The sequence below is a fragment of the Pseudophryne corroboree genome, chromosome 10, assembly GCF_028390025.1.
Source record: "Pseudophryne corroboree isolate aPseCor3 chromosome 10, aPseCor3.hap2, whole genome shotgun sequence".
NCBI lineage: Eukaryota > Metazoa > Chordata > Amphibia > Anura > Myobatrachidae > Pseudophryne > Pseudophryne corroboree.
The window spans coordinates 95,918,812-95,934,840 of record NC_086453.1 but is presented as its reverse complement, the minus strand read 5'-3'; the positions used below and the strand labels follow the sequence as shown (position 1 = coordinate 95,934,840).

Below are 16,029 nucleotides of genomic sequence, written 5' to 3'. Positions count from 1 at the left end.
AACTGCACTGGTAGACAACAACAATCAAAGTAGGATATTTAGTACAAAGAGGATGAAAGACTGAAAATAATAGGTTTATAAATTTATTCTAAACCTTAACTACTGCTGTAAGCAATACAAAAGCTTTTTTTTTTATTTTTTATCTTTGTTTAAAAATGTCCTAATACAGGGAACAAAGAAAGATAGGGAAAGGTGGGAAGAAGGCGTAACAAATGGAAAGGAGGAGGGAAGAAGAGGTAGACAGAAGTAAAAGACCAAAAACATATAATTTAAAGAAAAAGAAAAACCAGAGCGAGTTGCCAACATAGTACATCATTCACAAAAGCAAAAATATACAAGTACTGTAGATGGTGTATCTGTCCCTTGGTCTGACGATGCAACTAAGCTAACACTAAAGTCATAGTAAGATAATTGGGGGAACATAAAGTGTGAAAAGCAGTAATCAGTGATTATTATTGGTATTTATGTGTATTGGGACCAGCATCAATATATATGGGCAACTATATGTACAATTATTAATATTATAAGTATTAATATAATTGTGCTTAGCAGGTGTCACACTTTGGCACTGTTGGGGAACCAGTTGCAATGTGATGGAGTCTATATAAGTAATAGCCCTTTTACACCGAGCCAAAAACCTGGGTTATTGCTGAGTCAACCCAGGTCTACTGTCGGTGTAAAAGGTGCAAAAAAAAACCCTGGGTCGATTTTTTGGGGGGGAATCCTACCCGGATCCTTACCACCAGGGTTGAACATGGGAAGGTCCCAGGTAATGCGGCTGTGTAAACGGGCGCGACCCGAGTTAGTAGACCCGTGTAGCACTGAAAGACGCTGATTGGAGCTTCTGGGGCACTGGCGGCTGATGTCATCTGTCTGTGCCCTGCAAACAGAGGAGATCGGCACAGAACTGGGAAACACATCTCACAGCCTGAACCACCCACAGCTGACTTCCCACACCCTGGCAACCACAGCCACAGGTTGTTAGCCCTTCTATAAAGGCCGTTTTTAATGACATCCATAGGGAAAAGCAGGGCTGACTCGGGTTCAGTGTAAATGGCGCCAACCTGGGAACAACCCAAGTCAAAGCACAGTGTAAATGGGGTCTGAAGCCTGGTCTGAACCGGGAAACTCCCGTGTTCAGAATCCCGGGTCCAACCTGGGATTTTGGTATAAAAAGGGTTGAAGTATCCAATTATTGCACTCTGTAGCACTATGCCTATTTCCAGTTGTATCTGGCACAGCCTGATCTTATCTTTTTCCTTTATAGAAATCTGACAACACATGCCCGTTCTGTCGCACCAAAATCACTGGCAGCGAGGAGATTCACATTAGCTCACAGCCGGAGCCTGAAGAGGTGAGTAATGGTCTTATAGCTCTTCCGGTTGTAAAGTGCAATGGAATATAATGACACTATATAGATAAAGGTTAAGAAAATACATGTAGGTCTGTATGCTTAATCAATGCACACGGGCATACAGATGAAGCATTGTATATTGTAGTGAATGGAACATAATGGCTATATAGACATGTCCGGATTGGTTTAGCGATCAATACTGTAGCTCAGGAAGCACAGCCTACTCAGATGAGACATCTCAGAAACACAAAGGATGGATAAACAGAACAATTTACAGTTGCACATGAACAACCTTTGTCCCATTTCCACATCAGTTTTGTTAAGAACAAAATGTTAATAATGTGTTTGTTTGGGGGCGTGGCCTGGCTGGAGAAGAGAGCAGACGTGTTTCTGCTTCACTCCTCTCTCCAGCTTAATTAATCCCATCATATTGTATATTTAGCCGCTGTATACCCTCCTGGGGGCTCCCCTTCCCCACCTGTAGACCTCCTGTGCCCATCAGTGACCGCCGCAGAGCCGGGGAGCAGTTCTCACTGCTCTCGCAGGTTGCGGCCTACGGACCTCCAGAAGCTGGGGCCTCGCGTACTCCCGGTGCCCGCGTTTTGAGTTCCATAGTGGGGTCGCGGCGCCGGGAAGCGGCGCGGACCTTCCCAGAGTCACAGAGCCATCAGTAGCCTTCCCCAGGCCCCCAGGGTGGACACCCCCTGGGGCAGCAGGTCGGGGAGGCGCCTGGCAGCGGAGGACAGCTGTGGAACAGACGCCCAGGGGGACGCGGCGGCCATTTTGGACTGCACCGAAGGAGCTGCTCTGAGGTAGTTGTGTGCCTGTGTGTTGTGGGGGACTTTGGATTAGGGCTACACCGGGACTGGTGGCCCCCTGGCACTGCTCCCACTTTGATCTCACCCTGGGGCCTCTGTTGAGGGATTTGTGCTTTTCTTTATTTGTGGAGCAATGGACTTTTTCTCAGAAGTATTTTCTTCTACTACAACTGCCCCATCTTGTGGCCACTGGGCGTAATTGCATGCATTTCTCACAGTGTACTCGATATATAATACATATTGTACTGCAGACTTCATAGGACCGCAGATATCCCAGCACCTCCCGAGACGTTCGGCTGCGATGTCCCCATGGGTGAATGACCACGATATTATGATGTGACTGCTCTGAGATAATTCTACCTCCACCCAACTGCTCCTATGGCATGATATGACAACTCAACCTTTATGTGGATCCTTCCTTGATTGATATTACAGACGCCTCTTACCTCCAGTCCCTCTACTTTGCCGTTCAGCTTTATTATGCCTCCCAAGAAATATAAGGCCGCTAAACCGGTTTCCCAAGTGGCGTTCTTTAAACCTTCGTCTCAAGCCGCTAAAACAAAAGATACACGGAGTGGCGCCCCTAAGCATGCTGTCCCTATGCCCTCGCCACTCCGGGATGCGTCCGCCCCTACCTCTGTTACCAAACCCACCAGTTCCATCGAAGACAGTGACTCGCTTACGGTGGGCGCTATGAAGCATCTCCTAACGCAATTTAAGGATGAAGTTGCGGCAGAATTTAGAGCGACTATGAAGGAATGTCAGAGATCTATTGACGAGATTGCTGGCCGCACTGACCACTTAGAAACAAAAATGGGTGAAGTGGTGTCTTCGCACAACGACCTGATCTCTTCTCATGAACTGCTTCAAAATGAGGTCACGGCGCTCAGGGACAAACTCTCTGATATAGAGGACAGATCGAGATGTAACAATATAGAGCTGCGAGGTGTCCCGGAAGCTGTCGCCAATAGCGCTTTGAACGATTTTGCAGTTGACCTCTTTAGCAGACTCCTCCCTATGTACCGCTCAGTGGACTTTCTACTCGACCACATCCATAGGCTCCCTAAAGCCAGGAACGCTCCTGATGGAGTCCCCCGAGATGTCCTTATGAGGTTGCACTATTTTCACGTGAAGGAGGCGATCTTGAAAGCTGCTAGACCCTCGGATACTGCCTCGGAAGCTCTGGGCTCACTTCAGTTATTCGGAGACCTGTCCCCTGCTACTCTAGCGAAAGGCGCTCTCTTTACCCCATCACATCAGTGTTACGTAAAGAGAACATTCTATACAGATGGGGATTTCCTACTAAGTTGCTTATTTCCCGAGAAGGTTCTACTGTTGTCATAACGAACGTCGAGGAAGGTAAAAAGATCCTAGCATCATGGTTCTCTGCAAGCTCTTCTACACACACCTCCCCCGAACGGGGCCTTCAGCGGGACTGGGCCTCGTCAGCTGCAGATCTTTGAGTATTGTTTGCTTTACTACGTTTGCATTGATTCCATGTTTTTCTACACGGTTTGTCATGTCATGTTTCCTATGTTGCACCAGTTCCTTGGCAGCTGTTTGATGCGGGTGTTTATATGATAACTGAATGTTATTTGTTTGCGGGTGTTGCCTCAACACCTCTAGTTAACTGTTTGTTGTCTGCCTCTGCTGCCCCGAGTGCCGCCCACATTTCTTTGTTGGCTGGGAATTCTACCTGAGTTTCTTTTAGTCCCGGCAGCTGGCGGTACGGGGGACCAGAGATGGAGGGCCGAGGAACTGTACCTTGTTTAATTTTGGTTCGGGTGCGGGTAGATTGACCACTACCCCCCCACAACTTAACTATGAGTCGCCATGGTTAGGCGTCCAACTGTGCCCCCGCGAGGGGTTAATGTTATGTTTCCTTTTCCTGTTATTCTTCTTTTCTCAATCCTTTCTTTCCCTTTTCCTCTCCTACTGTCCAGAAATTTCTACACACACTTTCTACATGCCAGTTGGTTGATGATAGCTATGCAATCCTCGATATCTTTACAGTATGGTTAACATTGTCTCTATAAATGCAAAGGGTCTTAATTCCCCACATAAGAGGAGGTTGGCACTTAATTATTTCCATAAACTTAAAGCCCAAATCATAGCCGTCCAAGTAAATCATTTTATTAAATCTGCCCCTCCACGGTTTACTAATGGGAGATTTCCCCATTGCTATTTGGCCAACGGACCAGCGAAGAAGGCGCGGTTGGCAATCTTGGTATCTCAGCATTGCGCGTTTTCCCTCACATCGCAATATTGTGACCCCGAGGGGAGAATTCTAGTTCTGGTTGGCACTCTCGAAAATAAAGAGGTGGCAATAGTTTCTTGCTATGCTCCTAACACTAAGCAACTAGCATTTTGCAGGAAACTCTGCACTAAGGTGCAACAATTGGCCAAGCGTGCTTTACTCTTATTGGGGGACTTTAACTTGACCCTGGACCCTTTGGTTGACAATTCTGGCAAGCGGCCCTCACTCTCCAGTCAGCTCCATAGGAATGCAAAGGGCTTTAGCCAGTTATTGGCGGAATATGATCTTTTAGACCTATGGCGCGTTAAGCACCCAATGGACAGAGATTACACATTTTATTCCCCAGTACATGCCTCTTATTCTAGAATAGACCTAGCTTTAGCAGATAAGTGGACTCTACAGTCCATCTGTAAAATTTCCATTCTCCCCATGTCTTGGTCGGATCACTCCCCATTATTCATCGAATGGGACATTACTAGTAGAAAGGTTACCCCGGCCCCCTGGCATTTGGGTAAACTAAGTCTTCTTCAGCCGGAGACCGCACAGGCTATCCAAACCACCATGGACTATTACCTTTCTGAGAACTCTCCTCGGGAGACCTCTATTTTCACATACTGGTGCGCCCTCAAAGCAGTAACTCGAGGGACAGTGATTCAAACAGCGGCTAAACTTAAAAGGGCATATCGTAAAAAATTTGAACAAGCTGAGCTCGCAGTCGCTTCCCTGGAGAGTTCTCACAAGGCACATCCACACGATAAAGCCCTTCTTAATTCACTGAAGGAAGCCAGAGAGGCGGTAAATGTTTTCTATTTAGCGGAAGTCCAACGCAACCTACATAGACTTAACCAAAAATTCTATGTTTATGGTAACCCGGCTGGTAGACTACTGGCGAGGAAGCTGAGGGGTAAGAAAGCTAAAGAAAAAATTCATATTGTCCACTCGGATAGAGGCAAGAGTCTACAACCCTGACGAGATTGCAAATGTCTTTGCATCTTATTACTCTAAACTATACAACTTGAAGGGGGATTCTTCCACTTTTCAACCTACAGGCATTGATATTCAAAATTTTCTGAGCGATTTTACTCTCCCTTCGCTGTCACCGGAGACTTGTAGCTCCCTTAGTGAGCCTTGGACTTTAGACAAAGTCGAAAAGGCTATTGATTCCCTTCCAGCGGATAAGGCCCCGGGACCTGATGGTTATCCATATGGTTTCTGTAAATCCTTTGGGGTGAGTTTGGCCCCGGTGCTCTTGTCAGTGTTTAATGAAGCCTCAGAAGTTGGGCACTTTCCCAAAGAGATGCTGGAAGCTCAAATCATCACCATCCCCAAGCCGGGGAAAAACCCTACCTCTGTTCAAAATTTTAGACCAATAGCTCTATTAAATACGGATCTAAAAAATTATGCCAAATTAGTTGCCAACCGTATCAGTCCACTTCTCCCTTCTCTTATCAACCCTGATCAGGTGGGCTTCGTATTAAACAGACAGGCCCCGGATAATACGCGTAGGGTGATTAATGTTATTGAGCATTCTGCCTGTAGAAAAGAACCCCTCCTAGTTTTGTCTCTAGATGCCGAAAAGGCGTTCGATAGGTTGAACTGGGAATTTATGAGATTAACTCTGGACAAATTTGGCTTCTCTGGAAGGATCTTAGACTCTATCCTGGCTCTTTATTCCACACCCTGTGCGCGGGTCTTTGTTAACGGATGTCTTTCTTCACCCTTCAATATCTCCAATGGCACTCGCCAGGGCTGCCCGTTATCTCCTGTTATATTCGCATTGGCGATAGAACCCTTGGCTGCTTGCATTAGATCCCGGGATTCGATTAGTGGCCCTGTTATTGGGGGCATCTCTCACAAAATTAGCTTGTTTGCAGACGATATTTTATTATGTCTTTCTGATCCTGAGTTCTCCATGACATCCTTCAAGACTATTCGGATGTTTCTTTTTATAAATTAAATACAAATAAAACTGAAGCCCTCCCACTCAATGTATCTCCGACTGTGGTCTCTCGGTTGAAGGGTTCGTACAAATATGCCTGGAAGTCCTGTTCCTTGAGATATCTAGGGATTAACTTAACCAGAGAAGATAATTTAATTGAGTGTAATTATGCCCCGTTATTAAAAGCGTTTACGGAGCTGACTGGGGAGTGGATGCTACAGGAGGTGTCATGGCTGGGTAGGATTGCTGCTGCCAAGATGGTCTTATTGCCGAAATTAATGTACCTGTTTCGCGCCATACCAAGACCCCTTCCCAAACTCTTCTATAATACATTTAATCAGGTCCTGAATGATTAGATGTGTGGGGAGGCTCTAGACCAAAAATTGCTAAAAAAATTCTTATTATGCCCAAACAATCCGGTGGGGTAGCTTTCCCAGATATAGAAAAGTACCATGCTGCATGTCTGTTAAGTCAGTCTAGAGACTGGTTTGACACCTCGAGCCTGAAACCATGGGTTATTCTGGAAGCTTCTTATGTGAACCCTGTTACTCTCTCTGATTTGTTTTGGTTGCCACCGTCTGCTGCTCGAAGTAGGTCCGGATCCTGCAAGTCTATTAAAACGACCCTTGATTCATGGCATAAATTAGTATCCTCTTCGGAAGAGATTAAATTACCGTCCCCCTGTCTGTCGTTAATTGCTCTTATGTCATTGATTCCTAATATTTCCCTAGAGGATTGGATTCAGAAGGGGCTCTCCACTGTGGGCGATTTATTTTTGGGAGACGTCTTGATGTCCTTTTCTCAATTACAAGAAAGATTTGGGATTCGGACTCAAGACTTTTTCAAATACTTGCAGGTGAGAAGTTGGTTACACTCATTCACTCCCCCACATCTCCACAAACCTTCTCCTCTGGCTTATGTTAAAAGCCGATTGGAGACGTCCTCGCATAAATATGGGATTACGTGGTGGTATCATTTTCAATTGTCAAACAGCGCACAGACTAAATTAAAAGCTCAGAGTTTATGGGAAAGTGATTTGAATAGATCCTTTATTGATGCAGATTGGGACAGTATATTTAGATCTTGTTTTAAAGTCTCCAAATGTGTTAACCACTCCGAAATGTTCTACAAGCTTATACAGAGGGCCTACTTCACCCCCGAAAGACAACATAGAATCTGGCCTTCACAATCTAAATTATGTTGGAGGAAATGCGGCTCTACGGGGGATATCTTTCATATTTTTTGGGCCTGTCCTCGTATCCAACCACTTTGGAGAGAAGTTTTCAATATGGCTAGCATAGTTCTAGGGTTCATCATCCCCCTGGACCCAGCTTTAACGTTATTTCATTTGTACATAGACCACCTCTCTGCAGGTGATCGCTACGTCTTGGGGCATATCTTAATAGCCACTAAAGCTGCTATAGCACAATTGTGGAAATCTGAGAATATTCCTTCCTTAGCGATTATACAAAATAAGATTCATAAACATTTCATTTTCGAAACAGCGGAGGCTAAATATTCTTCCTCAGCTAACTCTATCCACTTGAAATGGTTAAGCTGGTCCGACTATAGGGGAAGAAAAGGTAGGCTAACCGTCTATAGTTCTCCAATCGATCTGTTTGTGCTTTGCCCCACCTAGACTGACCTCTTCAAGAATGTTGTGATATCAGATATTTTTTATGTATTTATTTATTTTTGTTATGTCTCTTCTCTGTGCTTTCTCTACTTCCGGTTTCTGAACGCCCAATGTAACCAATTGTTTATTCATCCAACTGTGTGTTGTGTGTACTTTGTTTATGATAACCATTCTGGACTACCCCTATGTTTCCCTTATCTCTTTTTTCTGTCCCCTATTTCTGTGTGAAAACTCTTCAATAAAAATTTAATGTTTAAAAAAAAATAATAATAATAATGTGTTTGTTTGGGATGCAGTCAATATACCGGCTGTCAGGATCCCGGCGATCAGGAGACCGGCGCCGGAATCCCGACAGTCGGTATTTTACTGACAGCCGGAACCCTGACACCCGCCCGGTATTCCCACTCAGTTGGTAGGTCCACGCCACCAACCAAGTGGGAATAGAACCTGTGGCGAGTAATGTGAGCCACCAGGTCCGATGCGTAGTGAGCACAGCAAGGGGACTCACTGCCTGAATGTCGGATGCCACTGTCGATAAAATGACAGCCGGCATCCCGTCTGCTGGGATATCAAATGTATCCCGTTTGTATCCCAAACGTTTGAACATACCAATTTGGTGATAATTTCTATTATCTTGGAGACTGCAAGCCAATCATGGAAATCTATGAAGGAATCCACTGGGGCCTCTTGTATGTTGCTGCACATATCACCGCTTTACCCCCCCCCCCCCCCCTGCACAAACATCAGGGACAATTCAGTTGCGAATGATGTACTCGGCTGTACACTGCAATCATACATCACTCAGAATTGCGGTAGAATAACATAAATTATCTTTCTGTGCACCTTTATGGAGGTGGAGGTAAATGGGGAGATGAATCAAGACATGGGAAGAGATGAAGTGGAGTAGTTGCCAAATGCATCCAGTCAGCTTCCAACTGTCATTTATCAAAGCTGATTGGCTGCTGTGGGCAACTACTCCACTTTATGTCTCTCCAAGGCTTGATACATCCACCCCCAGTGATCCATGGAGCGGTCGCTCTGATGCAGTTCCAGCACACTGATGCTGCAAGCACCATAGAGCAAGTAGCACCTGGAGCACCAGACATTAGGGCACATTAGGGGACACATTGGATTGTGCAACCTCAGGTAAATATTTTCCTGTAATCTGTTTTAAAAAATTTTTTTGAGTTATCTTTTAATCTTCTATTCATGTGTGTCTCCAATTTTGAAGAATGAATGTGCTACTCACCAAAGTTACAGTAAATGCAATTGCAAATCATGTATATTAGAGGTTCCCAGACGCGGTTGTCAAGGCACCCTAATGGCCCAGGTTTTAAGTCTATCCATGGCTCAGCACCATTGGTTAAATCAGCTTGACTGAGGTTCTAATTAAGTCACCTGTGACCAAGCATGGATATAGTTAAAACCTGGATGCCTCAAGAACTGCGTTTGGGACCCTCTGCTGTATACACTGGAGGTTTTGAAGTGTTTGGCGCCACATGCTTTTTCTGTGCTCTTAGTCTGGAGTCCAGGCTCTGGAATGTAACTTTGCAATTCTTATCTCTTCACTTTATCTCTTCACTTTTGTTGCCATCCAGCAGCAGGCCCCAACTACGAGCCCCCAGAACTCCTCAGAGCAGCCACCCCAAGAAGTGAGTAACGATCACTGTGCCTCAAATCCGTTGTACGCCTGTCTCTTTCTGTTTTGTCGTCTGTGCAGTGCTGTCTCGTGTTGTCTGACTCCATAGAAGACTCTACTTGGTTATCTGTGCAGAGGTGGCATAGTGAATGACTGTATAACAATGACATTGTCTTGTGCCAGCAGAGCGCTGCCTCAAATGTATGCGGCAGCACTTTTTCCGGAAACACTGCTGATGAAGAGGAGATAGATTGGATTAGAAACAGACCCCTTCCATCACCCCCTGATAACCCTATCTCTCCAGGTTCTCACTTGACAACTCGTCTTCTGCCTAGTGTGCCTACTTTTCCTTATGCACCTGCCGTTCGCCCTGTATCTACTACACAAAGGGTAACTCATCCAGTTTTACCCCGTCTTCCTCGAAGAGTAAAACTGCAGGCTCAAGATGTTATTGCTGGGAACCGATTACCGGCAACACGGCGTACATAAAGGATAAAGTGAAACGCGTGAAGCATCTAATAACCAGATGTCACAGTCCTGGGTAGTACAGAAGTGTCTTTCTGGTGGTATGCAATTGAAGAGAACATGCTTTTTATTCCGCATCTGTTCTGGGCCAAAAAACTTTAACAGCAACTGTTGCTGACTTGTCTTTGTATATCGGACAGATGTTTTTGTTTGTTTTTGTAAGAATAATGATCATATAGATAATAAACCCTCTACCGTTTTTACATTCTAAACTGTGTGACTCAAAAATGGAAAACTGTAATGACAAGAAGTAGCAGGAATAACAAAAATAAGAGACTCGTTATGTATTAGGTATAGGTGCACAAGCACCACTGTTCTGTACTTATTCAAACTATGATAAAAGTGATTCCCAATCATAGTATCTGCTTTAATCCAGAAGTAGCAACAGTTACTAATAAGAACCATAGGACATTATTTATAGCTGGAAATCGATGAAATGGAAAATAGACTTAATAGAGATTAATTTAAAGTTATGTGTCTGATTGTTGGGTTTGGGGTCAGGACCTTATGGGGACTTGGTCATAATAGCAGAAATAATAGGAATATAATATTAGAGTAATATAACACAAAATGGCAATATATAAAGTGAATATATAAATAATTCAGTTCAAGAGTAGGGTTATTAATCCCCCAACATTTTGCTCCCTGTGGTTTTGCCAGAATTCCGGCTCAACATTTTTGAATTGCTGCCAAATTAGCAGTTTTCTATTTCTAGCCATGTAGTGCACAAAGTCACTCAGCTCCATTGGAAATTCCTATTTTTTATTTCAAATGAAGTAATTATGTATTTTGTTATGTTTTATATGTACTATTTGGAATTTTATTTGTAAGCTTATTGATTTCTTTTGTGATGTTTTATGAAGTTTGGCAATTCATTTATCTCTTATTTTCCTTTTGGTCCTTTTTTCTTTATATAGTAGTTTAAAGTTAAATCAGTTTTGTTTATGTAAGTTTTTTATATACAGGTACCTTACGGGGAATAAGTAGGAGGCTGAATAGGAATCACCTTAAGCTTTAGCCACAAGTTGTCCCAGTCTCTGCCAATGGACACCATAGAGAGGTTGGGTAGGTTAGGAAGTGAAAGTGTCAGCATTCATAGCTAGCACCATCAACAGCGATAGAGTAGTATCTATTGTTGCACTACCTGCATCTGCAGTGAGCATTCAGTATCACAGCAAAAAACAGACTTAGGCAAGCATTAAACATTATGCAGCAATACTGACTTTCCTAGCCTGCTGGTTTGTACCAGTTTGGAGGATGATGGACTCAGTAAGAAGGGCCATAAACTCTTTTTGAGTCTGGCGCAATGTGAAAATGTTTTCACCATTCTTGTTAGTGAAAATAAACTGGTAAGATTTTTTTTGTGGTTCAGGTTGTAGCTGGCTTGTAGCATTTCACATTGCCAAGATGAGGTTCTTGAAGACCTCAATAACAAGTATTTGCAATCTGTTGTGTGGTGGGGATTTGATAACACCTCTGGATGATGCACAAGATGGACCTGGGATGGCAGGAACTTAGGTGCACTATGGCTATTAATGCCCTCCACATGATATTGGGGTCAGCAGCTGGGGAACCCTAGCAGAAGGAATGTTGCCTGTTATAAAATAGTGCAGGATTGGTGACTTTCTCCATCTGCACAGACCCTACTGCCTCCAATGTAGCAGGATAAAAGAGTGTGCTCTGATTGTATTTGTTATTTTTTGAAACACCGCTCCACAGCCATGCAGAACCCATGTGTATCGCTCCTACTGAACAATTCTGCCCTAGGAAATATGACCCTGGGCTCCGGCATGCACTGAATTAATCTGTTCACCCAAATGCACTTCGTTATGATGCTGGCGGTCTATTATTCTCTTCCGTGTTAACATAGGTCAGACAAGGAATCTAAAATGGTAGCTGCTCAATCAATTTATTGATACTTTTCAGGTGCATGAAACAGAGGGCTTATTCAAAACCCACACCCACACCAAAAGGTATCAGCAACAAGACTTAAACACTACATGATAATAGAAAGTTCAGAGATCTTACTGCATATATTTGCAAAGATATGGTTCAGCCACCAGGCCTCTGTAAGGCTTCTCTGATACTGGTGATCATGAACACTACATGATAATAGAACCCACTCTGGGTCATATAACTGCTTATTGTTATGCCACATGATAATAGCACATACAACAATATATTTGTAAAATTAGAGCCATATACGTCAAATAGAGATAAGCAAGATAAGACCGGATATTGTACAAATCATAACTTGGCTAAATCACAGACTGAGGTGCAAGATGCGGGGGCATATGCTTAACTTCAAATTCCATATGAGAAGTGTGCAATATTCCACACCTGTACGAGGAATAAGACAAATACTGCATGATTACATTCCCAGTTTCCAGTTACAACAAGCTACAAGCATGCTCTCTGTGGGCACACTTGCTGTGCTTTCAGAGGTCAATTACAAAATGCAAATTGCCAGCTCAGTACAATTGCAGCATGACCTTATCGGAATGCCGACATCAGCATACAGAATAGGGACCCAAGCCCGGCGCTGAAATATGGACCGACGGGATCAAGAACAAGCATGTGCCGACCCTATGGAGATGTAAGCTGTGCATGGGGTGAGGGTACGGGGTGGAGTTAGGTTAGATTTAGGTTGCGGGGAGGGGGTAGGTTTAGACACCCGGGGTGGGTTAGAGTTAGGCTGCGAGGGAGGGAGGGTTAGGTATAGGCTGCGGGGAGGGGGGTTAGGTTTAGGCACCCCCCGGGGAGTGCTAGGGTTAGGCTCTAGTATAGGGGGTGGGGTTAGGGGGAAAGGTTAGGTAAGGCTGCAAGGGAGGGTTGGGGTTAGGGGGCTATTAGGGGATAGTAAGTATACTTACCTTCCCCCTGTCAGGATTCTCAACATCGAGATGCCGCAATCGATATTGTGACCGCCAGCATCCCAACCGCCGGCATTTCAATCCCAACCTGTTGGAACACTGCGCCTTATTTATCACATTCAACATGGGCCTGATTCAGAGTAAGGAACAATAAAAAAAATATATATATATAATAAAAAAAAGAGCAGAAAAGGAACAATGTGCTCCTGGAACAAACCATGTTGCAATGCAATGGGTGCAGATGCATTTATTTATTTTATTTTTTGCATACAGGGAAAATATTGTCTGCTTTCTCATGTAGTCAATGAATACTGGGCAGTGTGGTTTTTACAATGACATTTAGAATTAAGCTCGTACACCCCAACTAAACTGTTTATCCATCTGCACATTTTTAATCTGCCCCGCCTGCAGTGACACATGGTTTTGGTAAAGTGCAAATGACTGCTTTCCCGTGTCTTATTTTGATTTGCTGGATAAATCCGATGATTTTAGGCGCATAAATAAGGCACTTGATCAAAGCAGCAATTCTATTGCTTTGGCGCCCCCCCCCCCAAAAAAAAAACCAAAACAAAAAAACCAAAAAAAAACCCCCAGTGAATCACACCCACAGAGTGTAATACAAGTTTACAAGTTTATAGTGACATCTAGTCTGTTCTATTTCTCTTGAGACTTGCAGCTGTACATCATAGTAAGCCATCAGCCCACCTGCAAGTGTCCACTACTAAATGCTGTTTAGTAGAATTTCTGTCCATCAGGCTTGGCCGAGCTTGCCATGCTGAGAAACTCAGTAACATATAGAGGTGTATAGGTTGTGTTATTGAGTGTTTTATATACATTAGTATACGTTAGTTGTCATTATATTTATTAATATATTATATCATTGCTGTTAATTGTATTTATTATTGTGACAGTGAATGTTAAATGATGCCTAAGTCTGCTATTAACCCCTTGTATACCTGTCCCTGCACCCTTGTCTCCTCTTGTGTACCCTATAAGTTCTTTAAAAACTAATAAAACTATATAAGTAAATATAAAAGGAGTCAAAACCTTGTCACACCCAATATTACATATCTGCTGCTGTATTCATCATTGATCGTCATCTATCCCACCGAGCCTTTGGCCAGGACATGATGACTGCACTGGGAGAACTGTGGTGTGCACAGGTAAAGGTGAGGAGCGGGGCGGAGTAAGATGATTGAAATGAGATAAAGAAGTGGAAAGGGAACATTGACAGGAATATCACATGTCATCATGGAAATTCCCAGTCTACAGAGCGACCTGTGTGTTGCAACAGTTCAAAGCTTGTGGAGATTGTGGGTGAGATGTATCATACCTTCTAAAGAGAAAATGTAAGGAAGCTGAAAGTAGAACCCAATCAGCTTCTAGCTTTCATATATCACGCACCTTCTATAAGAAGCTTTTTGGTTTATGTGGCAACCTCTCCACTTTCCCTCTTTAGAAGGTTTCATACACTTCTCCCAGTTTCTGTAACTTGATCTATTATTTTAATGAGACAGAGCAGTTAAACAAAACAAAACAAAACATAAAAACCCACAAAGCCTGTTTCCCTATAGGGGGTGAGTATGACAGAAAATGCACTACAGTGTGAAAACAACCCACTGAGTGCGCATGCATGACAAGGGGGCATGGCCATGGGTCAGGGAGGCATGGCCTTGTGGGAAACAACCTGTATACCAGCCACTGGTAGGATGGAGGGAGGGGGGTCTCTGAGCAAAGAGCTGGAGAGCTCGGCCAGCCCCGCTGTCTGTGTGGTCAGATCTGCCCATCCAGCCATCTGTCCTTCTGGCATTTGTCAGAAGTGCCAAATGGCTGGTTCAGCCCTACCAGTCAGAGATTGCAGTGCACTACGTACCAGGTCTCTGGCACAGATCCTCTCCAGACGGGGAGATCTGTCTCGTGAGGTTAAGAGGCTAGTGCTGCTGTGCAATTACACACAGGCTGGCTGCAAGTCTGTCACACAAGCGTGTCACTGAAGCGGCCGCCTAATTAGGGTCAGGCCAACCCTCCAGTACATCCAGATAACCCTAAACTTGTACCCGACTCCCCCACGGCTCTGCTCCTATAACCCCACATAACCAGAGTTAAAAAAAAAAACACATGAAAAAGATTCACATAGACCCATCTAACCATTGGCACACAAGGTACAGTTCCCAGTAAGTCCTATGGCTAATCTGCCCTGCTGACATAATATTTTGTGACATATTTTGTGTTGCATCTAAACCTTACCTAGTGTATGATGGGGTGTAGCATGTTATGCCAGCGGTCGGGCTCCCGGCGGCCAGCATACCGGTGCCGGAATCCCGACCGCCAGCATACCGGCAGCTGGGCGAGCGCAAATGAGCCCCTTGCGGGCTCACTGCGGGCACGGTGGCGCGTTACACGTGCCACGCTATCTATTCTCCCTCCAGGGGGGGCGTGGACCCCCAAGAGGGAGAAAAGCTGTCGGGATTTCGGCGCCGGTATGCTGGTCGTTGGGAGCCCGGCCGCTGGCAAACTGAAGACCACCCTGTAGGATGATGATAATGATGGTCACTTGGAACCACTTGTGAATAGCAGTTTATGAACGAGGACAATAACTTGTACTTTCTGTGTTGCACTCTCTTTTTTTTTTTTTGATTATGCAAAATGGGAACGTATTCTGCTGTACTAGACAGGTTTTTGTAGATTAATCAATGCCTAATACTATAAAAACAACAGATAGTATTGATCAGTGCGCTAATTAGCTTCCCATAGACCTAATAATATAAAGTGTCACCAACACTTCACCAAATACTCTATACAAAAAAGATATCACCAAGTCATTAGGCGCTAGGAAGTACTTTCTTTACATGGGATTGGTCAACCATTCAGATGGATTCTAGAAACTCAGGACATAAAATAGCATAGCGTGGCTCTGCTATACAATATATTATGAATTATCAACAGGCTTTTTGTGTGGACTCATAAGATGGTCTACAGTCAGGGTCG

The 16,029-nt window shown here is 44.1% G+C and overlaps 1 protein-coding gene and 1 long non-coding RNA gene across 3 annotated transcripts in view; one reads left to right on the top strand and one right to left on the bottom strand.

The window, feature by feature from the left end:
* Nucleotides 1–12,805, top strand: part of CBLC (Cbl proto-oncogene C) — an 80,286-nt gene extending 67,481 nt beyond the window's left edge. The window contains exons 8-10 of one of the 2 annotated variants that reach the window (XM_063942606.1): nt 1,268–1,354; nt 9,606–9,656; nt 9,830–12,805. In XM_063942606.1, coding sequence (XP_063798676.1) covers nt 1,268–1,354; nt 9,606–9,656; nt 9,830–10,132 — 441 coding nt within the window. In that variant the 3' untranslated portion in view covers nt 10,133–12,805. Of the gene's footprint in view, nt 1–1,267; nt 1,355–9,602; nt 9,657–9,829 lie in introns of both variants that reach the window. The other variant, XM_063942605.1, reaches the window with a different exon arrangement.
* Nucleotides 1–16,029, bottom strand: part of LOC134966119 (uncharacterized) — a 40,981-nt gene that overhangs the window by 7,518 nt on the left and 17,434 nt on the right. The window lies entirely within an intron of this gene.